The sequence below is a fragment of the Pan paniscus genome, chromosome 12 (genome assembly GCF_029289425.2).
Source record: "Pan paniscus chromosome 12, NHGRI_mPanPan1-v2.0_pri, whole genome shotgun sequence".
NCBI lineage: Eukaryota > Metazoa > Chordata > Mammalia > Primates > Hominidae > Pan > Pan paniscus.
In genome coordinates, this window is record NC_073261.2 from 51,692,869 (window position 1) to 51,717,800 (window position 24,932).

The 24,932-nt window shown below is 44.2% G+C and overlaps 1 protein-coding gene across 4 annotated transcripts in view; it reads right to left on the minus strand.

Annotated features, from left to right (window-relative positions):
* SEMA4F (ssemaphorin 4F) overlaps positions 1–24,932 on the minus strand; it is a 57,678-nt gene that overhangs the window by 15,427 nt on the left and 17,319 nt on the right. For 2 of the 4 annotated variants that reach the window (XM_008962673.4, XM_003810322.4), the window contains 9 exons: positions 22,859–22,978; positions 22,607–22,758; positions 21,766–21,944; positions 21,407–21,554; positions 21,058–21,280; positions 20,808–20,917; positions 20,533–20,693; positions 17,085–17,143; positions 14,360–16,820 (listed from right to left, as the gene is read on the minus strand). In XM_008962673.4, coding sequence (XP_008960921.1) covers positions 16,210–16,820; positions 17,085–17,143; positions 20,533–20,693; positions 20,808–20,917; positions 21,058–21,280; positions 21,407–21,554; positions 21,766–21,944; positions 22,607–22,758; positions 22,859–22,978 — 1,763 coding nt within the window. In that variant the 3' untranslated portion in view covers positions 14,360–16,209. Of the gene's footprint in view, positions 1–12,122; positions 12,242–14,359; positions 16,821–17,084; positions 17,144–20,532; positions 20,694–20,807; positions 20,918–21,057; positions 21,281–21,406; positions 21,555–21,765; positions 21,945–22,606; positions 22,759–22,858; positions 22,979–24,932 lie in introns of those variants that run through there. The other 2 variants (XR_008624330.2, XM_008962675.4) reach the window with 2 other exon arrangements.

Below are 24,932 nucleotides of genomic sequence, written 5' to 3' on the forward strand. Positions count from 1 at the left end.
TCAGGAGTTTGAGACCAGCCTGGCCAACATGATGAAACCCCGTCTCTACTAAAAGTGCAAAAAAATTAGCTGGGCATGGTGGCAGGCACCTGTAGTCCCAGCTACTTGGGAGACTGAGGCATGAGGATCGCTTGAACCTGGGCGGTGGAGGTTGCAGTAAGCCAAGATCATACCACTGCACTCCAGCCTGGGTGAAAGAGTGAGACTCCGTCTCAATTAAAAAAAAAAAAAAAAAAAAAAAAAAAAGAGGCAGGAGAGATGTTTTTCAGTATACAAACTTTTATATATATATTTTTTAATCATGAATATTTTAACTTTGCAAAAAAGAAATTAATAAAGATTTTTTCAAAATCACTTCAGAATGCCTTCTAAATGGGCAAAGAGTGCTGAACTAGGTGGCAGAGGTTCAGATTTGATTTTAGGTGGGGCCCTGGCTTCCCTGAATTTGCTCAGCTGTGAGACTAGGGTGGCCCTGTATGCTCTCAGTCCCTTACAGCTTGCTCTTCTATAAATAAGGTATTTTCCTGGATCGCACCCTGTGTTGTATTACCGCTCCCTTCTGTGCCCTTTCGTTGTACAGACAGTATCAAGTTTAATGAGTATGTTTGGCACCAACTTCGGGAGAATTCCCAGCATCTCACAATTCATATCTGGTTACTTCCTGCTCTTGGATTATATTTGTCAATCGTCCATGCCATGTACTTCTCTCTTAGGCTTTATTCAGAGGCTTTTAAATTTGCACTTTAACTTGGATTAGTCCTTTTAGAAAGCAATTTGGTCATATAAAAGGTAACTCATTTACTCTTTTGAAAGAGTTTAATACAGCGTCCTGTTTCTTGGGGAATTACCCTCTATATGACAAAGTCCAGTTGTTTTATTCATTGATTTGGATTTACTTCTGTTGAGGGTTGTAGGGATGAGGGAGTAGGGATAACAGAAATCCATGGGTAGAGGATATGGAAAACAAGGTGAGCCAACTGCTCTGCTACATTTGGAGAGAAAAAGGCAAGGCTGAGGACGACAAAAATCCAGACAGGGGAGTGCTCTGTGCAGAAAAGAAGCACTGTTGTGCTCTGAGGTTGTGCAAAGGAGATCATTGTGGGAGAAGCATGGAGACAGAGCCTGAAGGTTCAAGGAGGATAGAGGAGCTCTACGAGTATAAGACACCAGCTCTGCAATTGAGTCTGCTCCCAGCTACACGGGAGGCAACTCGACTCACATCTGGCTGAGTGTCTGATGCTGGTGTGGACAGTGTTGCTATAACCTGCTGAGACACACAGAGATCCCAGCACAACAATTTTCCTCTTTTTATTCCTTAAAAACCATTTTAGTTCAAAAACAAAATTTCAAATAATAAAAAAAAATTCTCCCAGCTATCACAGTCCTCAGTATCTACTAAAATGAGTTGAAAACATATCCACAAAAACACCTGCACATGTATGTTTATAACAGCTTCATTCATAATTGCCAAAACCTGGAAGCAACCAAGATGTCCTTTAGGAGGCGAGTGGATAAATAAACTGCGGCACATCCAGACAATAGAATATTATTCAGCACTAAAAAGAAACAGGCTACATTAACCAGTCAATGTACATATTGCTTGGCAAGACTAAGCTTCAGCTTGTCCAGCATAAGTCTCGACTTACACTTCTGTATTCCCTACAGCAACTAGCTTCATGCTTTCCACCTGAAAGATGTTCCACAAGTGTTTGTTAATTTTACCTGATTGGCATCAAAATGAAGATAGCAACACAGAGCTGTTATTTAAAAGAATAAGCCAGAAGCTGAATGGTATTGTTTTTAACTATTAGGACATGTCGCCACGCATCAGTCTTTCCCAACTCATTGTTAGCTGGGAATGACTGGGAATAGGAACCCTGGGGGAAAAATCCTGGATGGGTGTGGCTAATAAAGAGGATATGGCTGTGGAGCAGATAGACTTGGCTTCAAACTCTGCATTTACTACTTCCTAGCTGGGGACCTTGAGCAAACTGAGCTCTGGGTTCCTCATTTTGTAAAAAGAGTTCAAAAGGGCTCTTGGTGTGGTTGAAATGAGAGTTTGAAATAATATACTCAGAGCACCTGCCAAGGTGTCTGGCCCCAAGCTGCTCAATGTCTAACAATGATTTCATCACCTTCCTTGCTTCCATCATGTGCTGGAAAATCTAAGTACGTTAAAAAAATGAGAGACTGAAGGATGTGAATCGCTATGAGAAAGCATGAATATCAAGAAGGAAGCATAAAAGGTACGAAAGAAGCACGCACACACACACGCACACACACGTGCAACAATTCCAGGCTCAACTGTCTTGTCTGCAGATGTTTTATCAAACATAGGAATATATTATAGCCAAGTTGTCTAAACTCTGTTTACCTGAGTCTATCAGAGTTTATCTGTTAGTAATCTATCTCTAAAAGGCTGAAAGCTTCCTGGTTCATTCTAACACAGCAGTCCCGTTTCTGAGAATTTACTTTAAAGTATATCCACACACCTACAAAATAATGGATTTATGGGGTTGCTTACTGCAGCAGAAGACTGGAAACACCTCAAATATCTATCACTACTGGGAACTGGTTGAATAAATAAACTATGACACAACCACACAAAGGAACACTGTAGCTATAAAAAAAAATGAGGACACCCTATGAACTGATAGAGGACAATTTCCTTGATTTACAGTTAAAAAGAGCAGGTATAGCACAGGTTATAAAGCATGCTACCTTTTCTGCAATATTTTCAAGGCAACAACTTCACCTTCCCGATCTGCAAAACCACTAACACAGGCATGATCTTAGGAACCAACACGGCTTCAGCACTAGGACATTCACAGGCTAAAGGAGAAAAACTATACCATCATCTTACTGGCTGCTTATGAAGATATTTGACATAATTCAACATCCATCCTATCCTCTTAAAAGAAAAATATAAAACCCTGTTAGTGTTAGAGGTAATGCAAAGACTCCCTCTGTATTACAAACCTATTAGAAACCAAGAGGAAGTGTGAAAAACAATGGTGAAATACTAAAGGCACTGCTATAAAATCAGGTTCAAGTCAAGAATGAGTTCTATCTGGGCCAGTTCTGGAAGTTCTAGCCAACATGCTGAAATAAGAAAGAGAAGAAAGAAACAAATGTATTATTTTCAAATGATGTGATGTTAATCAATGGAAGGTTAGTTAAAATAAGAAATATCAAGCAACAGAATCCTATGCAGGATGATGATATAGAATAACATTTTATTGTGGAAAAGTACCCAAGATATAGTATCAAATGGAAGAAGCAGTTTACAAAAGAGTATCATACTATGTTTATTGAAAATATCTATTTATATCCCTATGTTGAATATATACATAGAGAAAAGTCTGAAAGGAAATCCACCAAAATATATTTAGAGATTGTATCTCTGGCCTATGGGTTTTGAAGTGATTCTTATTTTTATTTACTTTTCAGCATGTCCTAAGTGCTTTATTACGAGCATATGTATGTAATTTTTTAGATAAATTTCTTTCACCCACAAATAAACACACTCGTGTGTGCACATGCAAAACTCATTTCAAGGTCAGTGAGATGAGCTGCATTTCTCTTAAAGTGGCTAGTGTTTGTGACCTAAGGCCACTTTCCAACTCACTCCCACCTTTGTGAAAAACCAAGCTGGTCTGCTCTGCCTGGTCCCTGCCCCTCTGAACAGAAGCCTCAGATCTGTGGGCTCCAAAAAAGCTTACTCTGGGTTTGATTTCCCAGGTAACCATGGCCCCTGTCCTCAGTACCCATACCCAGTCCTAGCCCTATCCTAGCTGTTTGCAAAGAACTCCCAGCCCTCTGAAGCCTGCCCACCTTGCCTGAGTGAAGAGGGCTCCTCCTTGCCACACATCCAACAGAAGCCTTTGCCTCCCTAGTGGGTGAATTTGGAGATCCCTGTGGCAGTCTGAAGCCTCCAAATGACAGGCTTCTCAGCCCCACAATAGGGCTGAAGGTCATAGGCAGAGCATACCAGGTCCTGTCACCTCATCCCAGGTCTCTTGGGACCTTAAATGTCCCCCATATGTGTTTCCTCCCTTGGGTCCCTGCCTTGTATTTCAGACAGCTAGTTGGGTGGATTCTGCTACCTCGTTTCTGTTGGCCACATTTCATGAACTCTGTGTCTGCCTTTCCCCACCTCATCTTAGGCACATTGCCTGGCACAAGCTGCTGGTATGTGTGGTGCATCTGATCCTTACTTCTTCTCCACCCTGCACCCTGAAGTTGTGAGAAGGCCACTCCTAGGTCTCAATTCCTCTGGGGAAAGGACTGGATTTGTTATCTTCCTGCATCAACTTGAGTCATAATCCAGCAGTCTGCCCCCAGAGCCTGGTACTTCTTTTGCCTGGTACTTGCCCCACACCCCACCAGCTTCCCTCCTGGCCCAGTGCCCACGACACCATCGGAGGGTGGTCAGGCCCGCTCCGTAAGGCTGGACACTGTTACCCAGACAGAAGCATTCCGATGGCTGCAGCAATGGAGTGACCGAGACATATATACGTCCAGCATGACTCAGTAGACTGAGATTAAAGCTGGCCTTGATCATCTTGGGACTCTGAAAAATATTGGCATAATCATCCCTCATCTATCCAGAACCAGCTTCCTATCAGTCAGTGTCTCCTTTCCATAATTTAGTTATGAACCAGGAATTAATGCACAAATACAAATGCCTTCAAATAGAGTTACTTTGAACCTGGGAAAACTTTACATTATACTCATTTCTACCTAGCTTGGTTATTTGATTTCTAACTCCAAAACGTTTTAGGAAAAGCAAACTAGGAAAAGGGAAAGCAGCAGCTATGTGGCAGTCCTCAGGAAATGATTGCCTGATAATTGATAACATGCAAGTTTTGGAAAAGTACGAGACCTCCAAAAGAGGGAGCAAACAGTCCTTTGCATCTGATATTACCACTCAGCACAAAACCTCATGTTTATAACGTAACCCCAAGTCACACACATGCAAACATGAGTCACCTTCAGCATGCTCCCCGAGGATGCCTAGGTGTTTCTGAACAACTCCCAGACCTCTGAAGGCTGCACACCTTGTCCAAAGTTGAGAGGGCTCCCCCATGTAATGCATCCCCGAAAGCTTTTGCATAATCACAGTACGCGAGCAGCATGGTCAGTTCTATAATTTGTACTGCAGTTCTCAGAAACTGATGGGAATGTATTTTTACGGTTGACATATTTACAACAGTAAATATATATTCATATATTTAAAGCACAAATCGTGCTTTATTTGCTGCCTATATCCTTGTTTCTTGAATTAGCTAATGGAGGGAAAAGAAACCTTGACCAATTAATTGTTAATGACTTCAGTTTTCTAATGAACTTTGCCTTCCTCATCTCTAAAATGAAGCCAATAATACCTGCCTGAAGCACTTTGGATGACCACGAAAATCTAATAGGATGGCTATGTGAAAGTTCTACAGAAAGGAATAAAGAATGTGTAGTAATTTCCCTTATCTAGATTGGATCATGGATCTAAATTACAGAAGGAAGGAAAACTACAAGTACACATTACTCAAAGGTTAGAGATTAGGCAAATCTTGAAGACAGATAATTGACAGAATTGGGCACAGCTCAGAAGGGGCTTCCACCAGCATTAGCAACAGGCTATTCTTGGGGAAAAAGCGACACCTACTGCATCTAACTATACTGCAATGGACCCAGAAAACCAAAAGTCTTCAAACTTGTGTTCAATGTTAGTCGGGCACGAGATCCCTACTTCACTATTGCAAAAATAAAAAATTAGAAATGGTCATATTGTATTTCTCTGGAAAAATCACAATCTCCTTTCATTTAAAAATAACTGTTGTTTTTCATATTCAAGTGTAATGCATATTAATTATAGATATTTAAAGAAGAACATAAATATCCTCTAATAACATCATTATCAAACACGTCTTAGTGCTGCTGCCACTGCCATCTTCATTTCTCTTCATTCTTCCATTTTTTCCCTTCACTTATTCTCCTTCCCCACCTCTTCATCGTCCTCCTCCTTCTATCTCAATTCATGCACATTGTAAAAAATAAATAAATAAATAAGACAGTAAATCAAAAGTAAAACCCCTCATCAGGGGTGACCATTGCTAACAGTTTGTTGTGTGCTATGCCACACAATTTTATAACAGTGGAAATACATTATCTATTACAAATGATTATAAGATAGTACTTGTTGTCATTGCTGTCCAGCCAAAGATCACTGGGAACACACCTGTAGTCAAGCAAGTTGGGGTTATTACTCTTTGCTGCGGGGGAGAATGCATGGCATGGGGAACTGTGGGGTGTTTCAGTAAGAGGGTGTTAGAAAGAACTTATTCTGGGACTCAGGCTTGTGCTAGGGGGTTTGCAGAAGGGTTTAAGGGAGCAGGGTAATTCTGTGCGTGGGTATCTTAATAACTCTCATCCGGAAGGAGGGAAGACTGCTGCAAGGCTAAAGCCAGTGAAGAACTGGTAAAGAAGCACTAGTCATTCCTATTAGCCAGGACAGGAGGCTGCTCGGTCATTTTGTGGTCTGGACAATGTACCTGTTTTGCCTGTGTTGAAACATGATTATAGAGTGATCTCATTTTTTTCTTCATCATCGGCACTGAGTGTCCTTGTCAGACGTTGGTGTTCTATGAAATCCTTTATGTTCAATAGGAAAACACCGAGGCCTGGCTATGAGTGCCAGGCCAGCTCCTATCTGTCAGGAACCACTTTTCTCTTTCTTATTGTTTCCTCCTTTTTTGCTTAACAATGTGGACATTTTTTCATGTCAATACTGAAGCTTATTTAACCAAATTTCACTTGTTGAATAATTGATTTTTTTCCCAACATTTTAGGCTTATAATTAATATAAAAATAAAAATCTTTAGAAGTATGTCTTTGCACACTTATACTGCTATTTCCTTAAAATAAATTTCTAAAAGTGTAATTACTGGATCAAATGATATATACACTTTAAAGTTTTCAATAGATATTACCAGAATGCCCTCCATAGAGTGTGTACTAATTTCATTTCCAACAATAGTATAGAATGCCCACTCTCCACAAATCCTTGTTTGGGGAGCGCACAAGGTCACCAACCTTTTTTTCTTGTTTTTTCTGGTTCCATAGACAGAAAAACATCTTAAAGTGTTTTATTATGTAAAATTTGATATACACAAAAGACAAAATGAGGCATGTGTATGTCTCACTAGACTACACTACATTAGACTGTCTCAGTAGCTTCAGGGGAGTCTGGTTAGGTGGTACAAATGCTTTGATTGGCATCGCAAACCTGTTTCTCAAGCTGCTAGTTAAGAAGAGAGGTCAGTAGAATGAGGTATCTTTGGGTTCCTCAGATTTGGAACACACCTTAACAATAGCGCCTTTCAAAGTGTGTTGCTGTCTGCTTACTCATCTGCCTATCCTTGAATTATGAGCTTTAAGGGGACAGGGACTATGTCTTATTCACTTTTGTGTCTCCAGAATCTAGCCCAGAACCTGACCTAAATAGACCTAAATTAATATTTAATGAACACCCCCCCAATCTATTTTTTTTAAATCAATTGATACATAAGTAGTTGGGGGTGATAAATTAGCTATAGATTTTCTATGTAAGAAACATACTTATACATAAAATTCAATTTGTCCAACTACTCCGTTGGAATAATTCCTACAGATTGGAACTGCCAGGACAAAGTATATACAAGATCTAAATTTTGAGTAAATTTCCCAAAACTGGAGTAAATTTTCCCAGTGTTTAAGAGTTCCCTATTTCCTAAAATTCTATACAAATGTTAGATTTCTGTATTTGTGATCACTGATAATGTAATATTACAAAGAAACTGCTTTTTCATCTATTAATGTTAAGCTACCTCATCTTCATATCACCTTATTAATCATTTGTGTTATTTCATTTTCCTGTTTCTTTTATTTTCATTTCCCTTGTAATGTTAGTCTCTTTGTTACTGATTTCTAAAAGCTCATTTATGATTAAGAATGTTAACATTTTTTCAAGTATTGCAAATGAAATACCATGTTTTTCTCATTTATTTTAATGTGGTGTTTTAATTTTTGGTTGTACAGAAGTTATGTATTGAAATATGATCATGTTCTGTTTTATATATATGAAATGAACAATGAGTGAAGGAGGAAACACCACTCCACTCTAGGAAGGCAAGACCCAGTTCTTGGAAGTTGCTCTGTAATGGGCACTATTTGGGTACTTTGTACACTGCAGGGGTTCTGAGCACAAGCTTTGGAATCCGAGAGACCTGGGTTTTAGTCACAACTCAGCTACAAACTAACTGTATGACCTGAGCAAGTTATTTCTCCTTCGAGCCTCAGTTTCACTGGCCGACAATGTGGCTAACAACACCAGTCTTTCTGAGATTGAGTTTGATGTAAAAAATGTTTAGCTCAATGCCCACATCATATCTAGCAGATGATTATATTTTAGGGCATTATTATTATTATTAAGGGCAACTATGATTAGGGAATTTATGCTTGCAAAGTGGTGTTGTGCCTTCCAGGGATACGTTGATTCTTTCACTCTGAAAGAAAGAGCAGAGAGGACCTACCTGTGGACAACCAGACACAAATTAGGGCCCAAAGCAAAGAAGGGTCCAGGATGGAGTTCAGAACACAGACAGGGAGAGGTCGTTTGAGGTCTAGGAGAAGGACACCCTAAAGCTATCCCTTGAAAACCATGAGTCTATGAGCAGCGGATTCCAGGGGCTGCCACTTGGTACTGCAGAACCACAGGAGCTGGGAGCTAAGTGGCCTCCTATAGGAGTACTGACCAGTGGATGGTGTTGGCCTCTCAGCAGGACCTGCGTTCTTTCCATTACCCAGAGGGTCAGCTCGGCAATGGCCATATTCATTCACTCAATAAATATTGAGCATCTACTATGTGTCAGGCACTGTTCACTGTTCTAAGCACTGGGGATACAACAGTGGACAAAAAAGCCATAGTTCAGGCTTTCATGCAGTTTGCAATCTAACAAGAAGGAAAATAATTAAACTAAGCAAACAAGAAAATACAAATTGATGATATGCTATGCTGAGAATTAATATAGGAGGATGTGATAGGAAGTAACTGGGAGCTACTTTATACAGAGTAATCAGGGTGGGCCTCTTTATGGAGGCAATGTTTAAGATAAAGCCTGACTGCCCAGAAGGACTTGCAAAGATCAGGGGAAACAACAAGTTCTCCCTAGTTGGGAACAAGCTTGGTGTATCTAGAAAGCTGAATGAAGGTTGGTGTGGCTGTTGCTCCTGAATGAGGGGAAAGTAAAAATAGTTTAGATAGATGGACAGAGGTCCTAACATGTAAGGCTCTGTAAATCAGAACAGAGGATTTGGATTTCATTCTAATTGTAACGGGAAGTGATAGGGAGGTTTTCATTTGGAAGGAACAACATTATCTTATTTAGTTTTCTTTTCTTCTTTTTTTTTTTTAAATTATACTTTAAGTTCTAGGGTGCATGTTGGTTTGCTGCACCCATCAACTCGTCATTTTTACATTAGGTATTTCTCCTAATGTTATTCCACCCTCAGCCCCCCACCCCCCAACAGGCCCCAGTGTGTGATGTTCCCCACCCTGTGTGCATGTATTCTCATTGTTCAACTCCCACTTATGAGTGAGAACATGCAGTGTTTGGTTTTCTGTCCTTGTGATAGCTTGCTCAGAATGATGGTTTCCAGCTTCATCCATATCTCTGCAAAGGACATGAACTCATTCTTTTTATGGCTGCACAGTATTCCATGGTGTATATGTGCCACATTTCCTTAATCCAGTCTATCACTGATGGACATTTGGGTTGGTTCCAAGTCTTTGCTATTGTGAATAGTGCCACAATAAACATACATGTGCATGTGTCTTTATAGTAGCATGATTTATAATTCTTTGGGTATATACCCAGTAATGGGATGGCTGGGTCAAATGGTACTTCTAGTTCTAGATCCTTGAGGAATCCCCACACTGTCTTCCACAATGGTGGAACTAATTTACACTCCCACTAACAGTGTAAAAGTGTTCCTATTTCTTGGCCGGGCATGGTGGCTCACACCTGTAATCCCAGCACTTTGGGCGGATCACGAGATCAGGAGATTGAGACCATCCTGACTAACACGGTGAAACCCCGTCTCTACTAAAAATACAAAAAATTAGCTGGGCGTGGTGATAGGCGCCTATAGTCCCAGCTACTCGGGAGGCTAAGCCAGGAGAATGGTGTGAACCCGGGAGGCAGAGTTTGCAGTGAGCTGAGATCATGCCACTGCACTCCTGCCTGGGTGACACAGCAAGACTCTGTCTCAAAAAAAAAAAAAAGGAAAAAAAAGCATTCCTATTTCTCCACATCCTCTCCAGCATCTGTTGTTTCCTGACTTTTTAATGATCACCATTCTAACTGGCCTGAGATGGTATCTCATTGTGGTTTTGATTTGCATTTCTCTGATGACCAGTAATGATAAGCATTTTTTCCTGTGTCTGTTGGCTGCATAAATGTCTTCTTTTGAGAAGGGTCTGTTCATATCCTTTGCTCACTTTTTGGTGGGGTTATTTTTTTCTTGTAGATTTGTTTAAGTTCTTTGTAGATCCTGGATATTCGCCCTTTGTCAGATGGATAGGTTGCAAAAATTTTCTCCGATCTTATTTAGTTTTCAAAGGTCACTGTCTATATCTAACTCTAAGACAGCTATAGTAAATTACAGTAATTGTGGTTTTTATTTGCCCAGCCAACTTAACCGTGTCCCTCCTTCTGACAATTTAATCCTGTCCTCCCTGGGCATGGACTTGACTCAGGCCTGACCAATCATAGTATCCCATTTCCTTGGACACAGTCATTGGTTCAGTGTGGGCATGTGATCTAAGCTGAGCCAATCAGAGTCCTTCCCTGGGATTCCCGGATTGGAGCTAAAGAAGAAGTCTTGTCCCTACCCTACAGAGCTGAGAGAATGTGAAGGAAAGATGGCAACCATCTTTCCTAGTTCTAGGAATATGTCCATTTCCAGCAAGCAGAACATGCAGAGATGACAGACTAATGGAAGAAAAATAATCCTGGTGGCATTAACACTGATTCCAGTGGCTAAGGCCTCAGTTCCTGAGGCCCTTCTTGCAATCCTGGGGGAATAACTACTCCTTATCTTTCCTACTAAGTGAGACACTAAGTTTCTCTTTTTACTGAACCCTGTCACCATGAGTCCTCTCTAATTCAGCAGCCCTTCTTACCCAGGTATTTTTTAAAATATCCAGTCGCCATTTCTCTAAGAGGAAATTCACTGTACTCCATGGAGACAGAAGAAAGGAGAGGAAGTAGCAGGTGCTCAATAGGAGGGATGAGTGAGATTATGAGTGCAAAGATTTAGTATATGTTTCCCTTCAAAAAAGAAACAAAGAGGACATCAGCAGCTCTTGGTCCTAGCAAAAGGGTCTGAGGCCATAATTTTTGTTTTTGTTTTTGTTTGAGACAAGGTCTCGCTCTGTCACCCATGCTGGAGTGCAGTGGCACGATCATGGCTCACTTCAGCCTCCACCTCCCAGGCTCACAGGCTTAATCCATCCTCTCGCCTCAGCCTCCTAAAGTAGCTGGGACTACAGGCATGCGCCACCATCCCGAGCTAACTTTTGTATTTTTTGAGAGACAGGATTCCGTCATTTTGCCCTGGCTGCTCTGGAACTCCTGGGCTCAAGTGATCTGCCTGCCTTGGCCTCCCAAAGTGCTGGGATTACAAATGTGAGCCACCGCGCTGACCCTGTGGCCATACTTTAGGCACAAATGCTTAGTACTGTGGTCTGAGCAGAAGGCTATCATAGCCCTTCTCCATCTGCTTGAACTTGCATAGTCACGTGGCTTGATCATTGAAATGTGATCATGCATGTTACTTCTAGACAAAAACTTTAGGTGCCTACCTATGGTTAGCCAAGTTCCCTTTTCCTTTCTCTACAATCATGGAAGCTTATGTCAAGATGGAGCCTCCCTGAGCCTTGGTTCCTGAGTGACTACCAAGGATAGACATACGGCATGAGTAACAAATGTTTTAAGCCACTAAAATTGTGGGGTTGTTATCGCATCATAGCAAAGCCTGCCGTGGCTAGTAACACAATAAATACCCAAAGTAGAATAAGAACTTACCTAGCAAAGATCTTAATGACAGCTGTATTACAAACCTTCGTAGAGGTAGCATGTGGACAGCTTATTTTGTTGACTGGAATCCTGTAGGTTCATATTCCCTTTTTTCCAAGGACGTTTACCTAGGAATTACAAGGCAATCTCAATCTATGATGACCTATATTATTATGATGAAACCATAGGCTTTGTCTGGTTAAAAAAAAAAAAAAGTTAATTTGGTGGATATGTGTGGGGAGAAGTTGCATTAGGGGGATGACTCCTGCAAAAGGTTGGAGGGAAGTCCTCTTTCTTCATTTTGAGCACTTGGTGCTCACTCAACTCCACCCCATTTACAGCTACTCTGCTCTATCTATAGATAGGTTCATCACGCATATGCTCCAGACAGATCATTTTAGAAATGCTGATATTAGTATAGTGGCCAGGAATTTTTCTCCACAAACTCATAGGTACAAAAACTATTTCTGTTTATTTATTTAATCAAGTTAACCCGATTCTAAGCATCCAGTCATCTGATGAGATATTTGATCTCAGCCATCTTCAGGGTGGTCATCCCTCTCCCAAGAATTCCACATGAATCCAGGGGGCTCATGTGGCTCCCAGCAAAGGGCAGAAAATCCTCTGGTTCTTATAACTGCCGCTGAGAAGCTCCTCATCCAAGCCCATACAGAGGGTGAGCAGCTCCCTCCTTCCACACCAAGCATGGGGACCCTTTCTCACAATCCTCTATGCCACAGCTGTCTCCAGCAAACACACATTCCATCCCAGCAGAGGTCTGTCACATCTGAGGAAGTGGCATGGAAGCAGGGCATAGGTCTACATCACTCAAAAGAAAAAACTCCCATCCCCGTCCTCACCTCGGGGAAAGCCACTTCTGCCTTCTCTCTTCTTATGGAGGAAGGAATTGGAACTTACGTATCAAACACACTTAAGTGTGTCTTGAGAGTGCTGAAGATGGGTGGCACATCCTCATGTTTTGGGCTGGCATAAAGTTCAGATGAACCCATGTGAGGTGATTAGTGGCCCTTACTTGACAGACATGCAACGTGCCTAATGAAGGCCTGAGGCCTCAGCCTCCCTGACTAGACAGGTCCAATCATCCTTCTCAATCATTAATCTTCAGAGAATCCCTGCTGTCTTAAAAATGTACCCAGGTTTGTTTTAATAAGGTATAATAAGACACATAGACACAGAAATGACTGTCATCGAGAAAGTTGATACTCACAGGTCCCTAGAAACAGGAGGCAAAGCACACTATACAGGGGCCACATGGGGAAGCACCAGGGTCAGTCGGGATGCAGAGGGAGCAGGGAAAACGTGGGCAAGAGTGCTTATTGTGGTTTCCATTGGAAGGAATGAGTGAGGCAGGGTAGGAAGACTTAGGATTGGCTAGTTTGAGTAATTTCAGCAGGCTTTGGGGTAAAGAGGTCATCCCTAGTTGTCTGGTGCCTGGCCCTAGGTGATTAGAGCAGGCAGATAGTGGCTCAGAGTATAAGAGCCCTGGTCTCTCTCCTCCTTGAAAAACTCTTCTCTCCCACTCCCCACAGGAAGCCCAGTCCCCTTTGACATCTCCCCACTTTCCTCCCTCCCCCAAAGAGGAACTAGGCCACAACCTCAAGTGAGTGGGGTTGAAAGATAGGCTGAGGGTAAACCAAAGAACACACAGCCTTCCTCCATTCTATACAAAGGGATCTCAGGCAACTAAGGTCAGACAGGTCTGAGGATTACAAAAATCATAGATCTGCCTCCTAAAACCTAGAAACCAGCAGCTATGAGCTGTCCAGAGGTGACCCAGAACAGGACATCTGTGAAACAATGACTGTCCTTTACTGAGTGAGGCTTAATATGATTGCGAGTGTCATGGTTATCTTTTTTTTTTTTTTTTTTGAGACGGAGTCTTGCTCTGTTGCCCAGGCTGGAGTGCAGTGGCGTGATCTTGGCTCACTGCAAACTCCGCCTCCCGGGTTCACACCATTCTCCTGCCTCAGCCTCCCAAGTAGCTGGGACTACAGGCCCCCGCCACCGCACCCGGCTAATTTTTTGTATTTTTAGTAGAGACGGGGTTTCACTGTGTTAGCCAGAATGGTCTCGATCTCCTGACCTTGTGATCCGCCTGCCTTGGCCTCCCAAAGTGCTGGGATTACAGGCGTAAGCCACCATGCCCGGCCTACGAATGTCATGGTTATCATATAGTTAAGCTATATGGTTATGGATAGTAAGCCCATTTTTGCAATAACAACATCTATTGGTACAGACAGGTCTTTATTGTTGACATATTTTCTCATTTAATCCTTGAAGCAACCCTGAGGTAGGTTTTATTATCCCCACTTCGCAGATGAGTAAACTGATGTCCCTAGGTTAGGTTACTTGCCGAAGATCACACATTTATTAGTGGCAAAGCCACTGATAATTCCAAACCCAAGGGGACTCTTTTGAGTAGTTCACAGGCTGCTGCCAAGGAAAGTAGAGCAGAAAACTTCAAAGGGGAAGGACTGGATCATTGACTGGAGCTTGAGGGGCTCAAGCACCAGGGATGAACGAGGCACATTCACAGGCCAAGACCAGGACTCAGCAGGAGAAGCCTAGAGCCATGTGCGAGTGGTCAAGCAGGAAGAGGTCTTGACGTTTGGTAAGAGTTGACAATGTCATCAAATACACATAGAGCTCAGCTTCCAGGGACTGGAGAAACAAGAAGGCCTCCAGCAGCTACCAGTCCAGGGACTGGCCACAGTCAGTCAGACTCAAAGAGAACTGAAAGGCCACAACAGTCTTCCAGACCCAGCAACCTTTGGCATCTCAGTGGTAACTCCATTCCAGCAAATCACCCTGTTCCAGGCAGGGCAAGGCCAGGGAGAGCTGCCACAGAGTGATGCCATCCTAACTTGGCCTCAGTGCAGTAACCTCAGGGCAGTGGTCCTTTAACTTTGTTAAGGCCTTGAAAATCTGACAAAAGCCATAAAACCTCCCCACAGAGACATACAGACACACATGTACAAACAACATTTTGCATACAATTTCAGGGAGTCCATGGACCCCAGGTAGGGGGGACTTCTGCTTTAGGGCAAGGATGTCACCCTGAGTAGTCACTGATTGCAAACGTATCTTTATACTGCTCGTATATCTTATGACTGTTCCCCTTCTGTTGTTCCCTAATCATTAGAATGTTGTTAATTTTTAATGGGAGCCAAGGAAATGGGGTACAGCCTACACTCCAGCCAGAGAAAGCAGCTGTGACATGGCAGTGGTGGCAGCCAGAGGGTAAAAACAAAGAAAAGGATGGGGTCATGTGTACTGCTGCCCTTCCCACCCGGAAGGTCACTTTAGGAGCTTTTCTCTACTCAAATTTAGAGTAAGGTTGTGGGGCAACGGGGAGAGGGGCAGTGTTTCAGTTCCTTTTAGAAAGGAACACCATTCCCTCTATGGCTACAGGGTCTAAAGTTCTGCAGGCAACGCCCCCATTCCAATCGTCTCCCTCCCCATCCCTCATAAATATTCCTAAGCATCGGCCCAGTCATTCATGCACATGTGGCCAGGTCTCTTATGAACACCATGTATTTACACGTACTCTTTCATGGAAGGAAAACTGAGATGGAGAAGATCTCAGGGCAGAGACTCCATGTTGCAACATGGGGATCATGCACTCCCCACAGATTCAGATAAACTTGAAGAATAAGCAGAACCACCCCAAGGACTCAGTGCACATTTGCCCCCAACCACCTCCAGGGCTCTTCCTTCCAGCCAGGCTCCAACCAGAAAGCAAAGTCATAGCTATGCCCTGTGCCCCATCCCCAAAACTAATGGGCCCAAGATAGGGGGCCAGGGATGAAGGGTTACAGGAGTTCAGATGTTACGGGGAAGCCCTGATTTGCTGCAGAAAGCAGTTCTGATTTCTCATGGGAATCAGGAATCAGACAAAGGTCTGGCCCCAAGCCCATCCAGGCTCAGAGAGAACAGATACTAAAGTCCAAGTAATCACTCATACTCAAAGAGAACTCAGAGGCTGGGATGGTCTTCCAGGCCCAGTGACCCCCAGCATCTCAGTGGTCACTCCGTTCCAGTGATCACTTATACACTAGTGGTCATTTGCCCAGCTCTAGATGGATGTTTCATCACATGTGGCTAGAGGGGCCCCAGTTAGCCGAATGTGGGCTGGGCTTGGGCAAGGATCAAGCAGGAAGGGTGGTGAGAATCCACCAAAGCCACTGCCCCTCTTGGCCAGGGCCAGCGGCAACCGCTCATCTTCAGGAGAGGGGGAGGGAGGGTCTTGGCTGTAGCTTGTGGTCCCAGAAGGTGGAGCCCCCAGGTCCAAGCCCACCTTGTCTCTAGCCAGAAGTTCCCTCTGTCGCCGTCGCTGCTGACGCCGACCAATCAGAATGAGAGTCAGGGATGCTGCGAGAACCCCCAAGAAGAAGCCAGCCAGTCCCGCCCCCACTGTGTGGGCCCGGCTCGCAGCATCTCGCTGGCTGCCCCATACCAAGCTGTAAGCTGCTACCACACGGGCTGCCCCACCCTCCTGACATTCACAGGCATAAGCGCCCATGGCCCCTGGGGTCACCACCACCTCCAGTCCATCCCGCCGGGGGGTGAGTGCAGTCACTCCACTGGGCTGGTGCCACACACAGGATGCCCATGCTGAGCTTGGAGAACATGGCAAGACCACATGCGCAGCTGTAGCCACGGGAACTTCAAACACTACTGGACGTTCTGTGAGAAACAGCAAAGGCACAAAAGGAGGTGAGGCTAAAGGCTGGAGGTGTGATGAAGAAAAGTGTGGGGTGATGTCAGACATGAAAAGGGGCTATGGAGACTAAGCTAAAAATGGGATTCCTAAAGAGGCTAAGGCCCAAGGTTCCTGGCTGCCACATCTTCCAGGATCCAAGGTTTAGAATGGTTCCAAAATGAACAACTCTCTAGCCCCTTTCCATCCACTCCACCCACATTTCCCTAATCCATACAGACCATACAGACCTCCAGGCTCTTTAGGACACAAAGAGGAGACATCTGCTGACTCTATGTCTTGGACCAACCTATAAAGAAGAGAATGCTTGGTAAATCCAGTGTGAACATTCCCTTCAACCCTCCTCAGTATTACTGAAGACTCCTTCCTTCAATATATCTCCCATCATCCCAGAAATCACTCCAGAAATTATCAGTCAAGTTTCTCCTCATCACCACATTTTTCCCCAATACCTCTTAATATTACTCATGACATTTCATTTGCCATATCAAATTCCATGCATCTTTCTAGCAGATCAGTGATAGCTAAATTTGCACTAGGTCTATTGTAAAGATGTTTAGTGGGGGTGCTTTAAAAGAAACAGAATCTTCTAAGAAATGAACCTGGTTCTCCACAACCACAAGATTTCTCTAGGAAAAAAAAGGATAAAAACTATAGGGATTTTTTTTTCTCTTATTTAAGAGAAAGAGCAAACTCCTTTTCTGTAGAAGCTAATCAAAATTCCTTTAGGGTCAGTGAGGTGACTTCTTGTTTCCTAAAAGCTCCTTGTCTCTACAAAGGAACTCTTCAATAGTGGTTGATATATACTGGCCTATGTGTTATTTCAAAGGATCTGGGGTCATCCAGCCGGAAGCTCCAGGCACAGTCCTGGCACTTCCAGGATTTGGGTGGACTATATCTGATGGAGGATAGCAAGATGGACTGTTCACTGCTGAACTCTCTGGCACCACTCCCAGAGGCCGGGAAGTCAATGAGACCCCTACACTAGGGTTGTCAGTGAAAAGGTCTGAACCTTTTCAGGTAAAAGGTCTGAACACACAAAGCCTCAATCAAACACAGACTCATCTGAGTATGAACTCCTTCAATATGAATTGAGGTCCCTGAAATGAGCTCCCAAGACTGGTATGAATAGATGGAAGTTTCTTGGGTAAAACCAAGGTTGATTAGTCTAGCTGAGAGTGGGGAACACAGGAAGACCACCTGTACAGCTGCTGCCACAGGAACTTCACAGTCTATGTTCTTCTCCCTCGGATGAACTGAGGTATGGGCAATGTACACAAGAACAACCCAGAACACTGGCATAAACACACAGCCCACACTCCCCACCACCCCCCTCCACTCATGTATACCTAAGGGAATCCTTGAGGCTCAAGTATAGAGGATATCTAAGACCAGTGAATTCTTATTTTAATGGAAATTAAAACAATAAAGGACAGAATAAAGCCCTTGCTTTTCTCTTAGATGTTTAAAAGTTCTCCCCCAAAAAACCAAAAGACCAGGTTAAAGTTCTTAACCAAAAATGCAAAGCTGGCCAAGCCTGTCATCCAAGAGTTACTTTATATCCCCAACTGGCAAAAAGTCAAGAATCTGATCAAGAGACGGCATAAGATTTTACACTTATAATTCAAGACAAATATCAGAAAAACAAAATTAAATGTTATGACTATTCTAATTATATGTCAGTTTTTTCTTTCATATCTAGCCCTACAGATCAGTTACCATTTTAAACATTTCACTCTGTTTTGACATGTGTGAATTAATCTGTTTTATTCCAAAAGACAAGTGCTTTTACCTCTACAGAATTTGTAGCCATGGGGTTTTGTAATATTCTGGATTTTGTATATACTTGAGGTTCTGCAGTATACAAATATGCTATAAATTAACTGGACTTCAAAACAGGAAATCTCAAGGTCAGTTTGCAAAAACACTTTCGAATCAAGTGATTAAAAATACTTTACTGGAAGATCTCAACAATTAAAAGACACTTAAGAAACATATCAACCAATTACAATTAATAAGCATTATTTGGATACTGACATAAACTTTTTAAAATATATGCAATTGAAGAAATCAGAACACTGACTGGATATTTGATGACATTAAGAAAGTAAGTTTTTGGTATGATAATGGTAATATGGTTTTTTTTTAAAGCCCTTGTATGTTAGAGATATGGACAGAAAGATTTATGGATGAAGTGAAATGATGTCCAGGATTTGCATCAAAGTAGTTGGGAATGAGTAAACGTACTGATGAGGCAAGATTGACCAGGAGCTGATGGTTGTTGAAGCTGAGGGATGGATGCATGGAAATTCATTATACAATTCTCTCTCCTTTTGGATATGATTGAACTTTCCCACAGTAAAATGTTTTTAAGAGTCCTGGGCTGGGCGCAGTGGCTCACACCTGTAATCCCAGCACTTTGGGAGGCCAAGGCAAGTGGATTGCTGGAGGTCAGGAGTTCCAGACCAGCCTGGCCAACGTAGTGAAACCCCGTCTCTACCAAAAATACAAAAATCAGCCGGGCATGGTGGCGGGCACCTGTAATCCCAGCTATTTGGGAGGCTGAGGCAGGAGAATCGCTTGAATAAGGGAGGCAGAGGTTGCAGTGAGCCGAGATGGTGTCACTGTACCCCAGCCTGGGCAACAGAGTGAGACTCCATCTCAAAAACAAACAAACAAACAAACAAACAAAAAACTCCTTATCTAGTAGAGATACATATTGAAATATTTAAGATGAATATGATATGATGTCAGGGATTTGCTTCAATGTGACACATGCTTTTAAGCTGCTAAATGGAAAATGGATGGTAGGAGCCCAAAATGGTCAAAAGAAGACCAATTAGGTTATTAGAGTAGTCCAGTTAAGAAGCGATGATGGCTTGGACTAGAGTGGTAGTGGTAGAGGTGGACAGAAGAGGGTGGACTAAGGACATTTGGGTGCTAGAATCAGTACAAATCATAATACAATGTGGGCAATTTCTGGCTTGAGCAACTGGATGCATGGAGGTCCCTTTACTGGAATAAGGAAAACCAGAAGAGGAACATGTGAGAGAAAGAGGAAACAACAGTGCATACTTTGACTTGCTAAGTTTGAGTTGCTTATGAAGCATCCAAGGGAATATCAAGTAGACAGTCAGATGGGGAGTTCCACAGCTCAACTAGATATATTTGTGGTGGTCATTAGCACTCAGATGGTATTGAAAGTAACCAGAATGAAACTGCCTAGAGAGAGCATGAACGTGTGAAGAGAATGGGTCCAGGACTGAACCCTGAGGAATATCAACATTCAGTTGTTGGATGGGAAAGTAAAGGAGACCAAAGAATGCAGTCATAGAGAGAAAAAGGAAAGTATTTCAAGGAAAGAGGGAGTGGACAACTGTGAAAACACTTCCAAGAGCTCTTGTAAGATGAAAACTAAGCAGCATCCACTAGAGATGGCACACTGTCAGGTCAAGGCAGGTCCAGCAGAGAGGCAAGGACATTGATGAGGGAGCACTAGATGGACAAACAGATGAGCTAGTATGGACTGACAGAAGGACACACGAGTGATATAGACACTAACAGACAGAAAAAGAAAACAGCCTCCGGCAGGGCAGCATTAACAGATGAGAAACGTAGACATATGGATGGGACAGAGCCCTGGCACAGTAAGCAAGAAATCCAGGCAGCTTCACTCACCCTCGGTGCTCCCCGGCATGGGCCACACACTCATCCAGCCGGAAGCTCCAGGCACAGACTGGGTCCTGGGCCAGGATGCACTCTGAGCAGCTCTGGAGACGGCCACAGTTGGTTGTATTCACTTGTGTCACCTCAGTACGGGAGCCAACCAGGAGCCAGCTCTACAAAAACGGAATGGGGAAGGGGAATACACTGGATCTCCCAGACCTCAGGGTCACAAACTGGCTCTGGACTCAGATGTCTCCCCAATAGACTCTCCAAAATCTACAACTCACGTGGTACAATTTCATGTTCTCAACTGGCTGTGGCTCTGGGAATAAGGCCAGATCTTCAAGAACGCTGAGTTGAGCTCCGATCCGCACTGCTCGGTGGAGGTGTCCATCCTCTAGGGGACAGGAAAGGAACAAGAATAATTACATAATTGCCCCTGTGCCTGGGACTCAGACCTATATGTATTACAATACCCTCTCTGTGACGAGAATGTGTATGCAGTAGGTAGGCAGCCTGCTTGACCATTAAATATACCTGTCCCCAGGTAGAGCACATCATACTCTTTCCCTGAGAGGCTGGTCACCCTGTGGGCCACGACTCTGAGATAGGCTGTATCTGTAGTGACCAGCAGGGGGTGGCCATCAGCTGGAAACACTGGCCTGTCCATGAGTGGGTGGTCCCGGATGAAGGTGAGTACGCGGTCAGGCAGGGAGAGAGATGACCCAAAGTGCCGGAGCTTCATGTTGTTGGTGATGCACTAGAGGAAATACAGGGCTGGTGACAAAGTTTCCCAGGGACAGGACATGCCAGTGATGCTTAGTGGGGCTCTTGCCTTAATAGCAGCTCTTGACTTCAGGCCTAGAATGAAGATCTGCCCCCTCACCTCTCCAGGTCTGGGCTGGGGCACATCATTGTCCACGACAGGCAGTCCTCTGTTGCAGTCATGTTTTAGTTCTCTGAAGGGACCATTCAGCACTGTCCGAATGTCTTGTGGTCGGAAGGCACAGACAGCAGAGATAGTAGCCCCCTCCCTGGAATTCACAGGTTGGAGCTAGATATATGGAGGGGTCTGGGGGATAGCAACTCATCCCTTGTCAAATGAGATGACCCCTGAGAAACGCACATGGAGCCATGCAGCCAAAGGCGGGAGAGCCTGCCCCCTCTGGAAGAGACAACACTGACATTGTGCCAACCCCACATATCTCCCACCCTGTAACTCTCCTCCACACCAAGACCCCTCACCACTGGGAAGAAAAGATGCCATAAAAGATGGGAGTCCCTGCCCCAAGCTCAGGTCGAAGCACAGCAACATCCTGCAGGACACTGGAGGCCCGGCCATGCTCAGGCCCTGGACAGAGCAGGTCAGCTTTCAAAAACGTCGTCCATCTCTGCTGGAGGGTCTTCCGGCCCCCGAGGTCCCCCTGGGGTGACAAACACATGGGAGGTTCTCTTTAGATGATCATCATTGGGCAAGGAGCATGGAGACCAATTTAAGTTTCCTCCCTGACTTCAGGGCAGACAGACAGATGGGGAGACAGATACATACAAATGCAAGGACAGAGAGCCACACAGAGTAGCTGCGGGGATAATGAGATATGAGGGTGAAGGGGTCACAATAACAATGACAGTGACTAAGTTAACTGTGCCCTTATAAAGTGCTGTATTATGTGTTTTACGTAAGTTACATCATTTAATCCTCAAACAGCCCTCACAGACAGGCATCATTATTATCCTCTTTTTATAGACAGGTTTCAAAGACACTAAAGAACCTGGACAGAGTTGCAGAGGCAGTTAAATGGTGGGTAGGGCAGGGACTTGAACCCTGGTCTATCTGTCACCAGTTCCTCCCTTTAACCTCTACACTAGTCCACCTCCTGTAGACAGTGTGTCACAAGGGTAATTGTGCGTGTCAAAGAGGCCAGAGCCTCTCTCTCACATTCCTCAAGCTCCCAGAAGAGAAGTCAAGGCAGAGAAAATAGGAGACACAGGAGAGATTCAAAGACAGAGACCCAAAGAGGAAAAGATAAGACGGGGGACAGACAGAGCAGGAGATGACAGACAGACAGCTGGGATGGGGTCTCACCGCACACACACGGGCCACCCGTGGGACTTTAATGCGCTCGTATGAGTCAAATGCTCGGGAAGTCTCCGTAAAGAAGAAGTAGATTTCGTCGTCTCCATCTTCATCCCCCCATTCGGCTGGGCTCAAGGCCACGGCTGCGACAAAGGCTGGGGCTGGGAATACCAGTGGCCTCAGATCCTCACAGACACAACCTAGGACTTCCCAGACTCCACCCCATCGGTCCCCCCAGAGGACCCCTCTCCCTCTCCCCACCGTTCAGCCAGGAAGGCAAGGTGTCTGTCCGAATCCAGTCCTCGGCACGACCCACTGCTCGGGTGATAATTGGCTCCGTCCCCAGGTAGTTTTTCACAGTGGCAGCATAGAGGACCCCCCCTGCAGGGCGACAGGGAGGAGATGGGCTATCAGGGACCCACTGAGGGAAGCAACAGAGGTCACAGGCAGAGTAGGGCATAAAGCAGGGCAGCGACTCTCAGGGACTAAACACCCAAGAGTGCCAGACTCTGCTGAGCACATCACAGGCATTATTGCAATTAAGGAAATCTAGACATAAACTGCTCCAGGGCAGTCAGGGAAACCAGGATTAAGAAAATATGGTGCAGAAATGTCCATGTGTATGAGAATAAAGGCATCCCTCATAAAAATCAAGCTTGTTTCTCTGGGGCTTTTTTGTTGCTGTTTCAGTAATCCTGTAATGTGCTGACTGTACTGTGACTCTCCAAAAGGGGCATTTGCTTTGTAACAGGTCCCAGTCTTATTTAAGTTGTCCCACTACGGTAAATGTCTCAGGGAATGAATGTTCTTTCTGAATATTAGTGGGCGTACACTGCTTTGGAACAAGTCACGATTTTAGGGAATACTAGACTCACTTGGGGAAGTGATTTAAATGCAGATCCCTGGGCCAGCAATTCTCATTTAGTAGAGCTGGACTTGGCTCAAGAACCTGCATTTTGAAGAAGCAATCAGAGTAATCGGATGCAGGTGATTCAGGACCTCACTTTGAGAGATACTAGCCTAGGAGATGAGTGGAGATTTCACAGGCAGCCAGGAGAAGCAACAAGGAATCAGGTCCTCCCTCCTAGTACAGCGGAGGGGCAGAGGTGCTCCAGGGATAGTAGAGACTGAGTAAGAGACAAATCACAGACACTCTGGGAAGGAAGGGGGGTTCAGCTCTGTGGGTTGAATGGGAGAGAACTGTAGCCACTCTGAGTACCACCACCAAGGGCTCTGACATGAGTAGGAGGAAAATGAATCAGAGAGTAGTACCAAGTCATGAACACCCTGGAGGTGTGTTGAGTATCACAGGCACTCTGGAGAGAACAAGGTGGCATGCCTTCACCAGCTACTATGTACAACAACTGTGCCGGGTGCTAAGTAAATCCCTGGCCCCAAGAACCCCCATGTGAGTCAGGAAGACAAGTGTGTAATCAGATTCCGGGAGGCACAGACTAACAGATGTGGGGGACCCAGCTATATCTACCTGAGGGAACAGTATCTCAGAGGCAACATGTGAGCTGGGTATGGGAATGAGAAATTTGCCAGATGGAAGGAGGACTTCAGGGAGGAAGACAACTAACCAGTGAAGAGGGTAGCCATGCTCAGCCATGTGGGGGCAGAGAGGCTGCTGGGCAGGGCCAGTGAGCAGAGAGGAAGCTGGAGGTGTGGGGATGGGCACTCAGTTGTGGTTAGTCTGCTCTGCCATGCCAGCAGATATGCACTTTACCCTGCAGGTAAGAATAAAACTGCAGAGATTTCTTTTTTTAGGAGGAAAGTGATATAAACAGTTTTGTTTTTTAAAAAGATAATGCTACTTAAAAGGCTATTCATACAGTCCAGGCAAGAGTGAAAGGCCCAAAGTAAGGCAGAGGCAGAGGAAATAAAGGGGCTGGATTTGGAAGGTATTTCTGAGGTAGAATCCATTAACAGGATTTGAAATTCATCAACTGAATATGAGATGAGACAGAATGGAGTAAACCAATGTCTCTCAAGGTTTCTAGCTTCTAAGACTGATGATAGTCAGTGGTGACATTATTAACCAAGCCAGCAAATGATAGAATAAGGTCCATAAAAGAGGCAGCTGGAGAGGAAATAAGTCCACTTGTTGCACATCCTAAGGCTGAAGTGCCTTCAGGATATCGGTCAGAGATCCTGGAAAGCAATTAAGGGAAGAGCCTGGGAACAGGGCCAGAGTCAGCAGCTTGGGAGTCATCACACTTCATGCTTAAGTCATGACATGAAAGTCATAGCCTGGGAAAAAGGTAAAGCCAGAAGAGAGCACTCTCATTTAAGGGGAGAGCTACCAAAGGCAACTGAGAAGATCCAGTCAGAG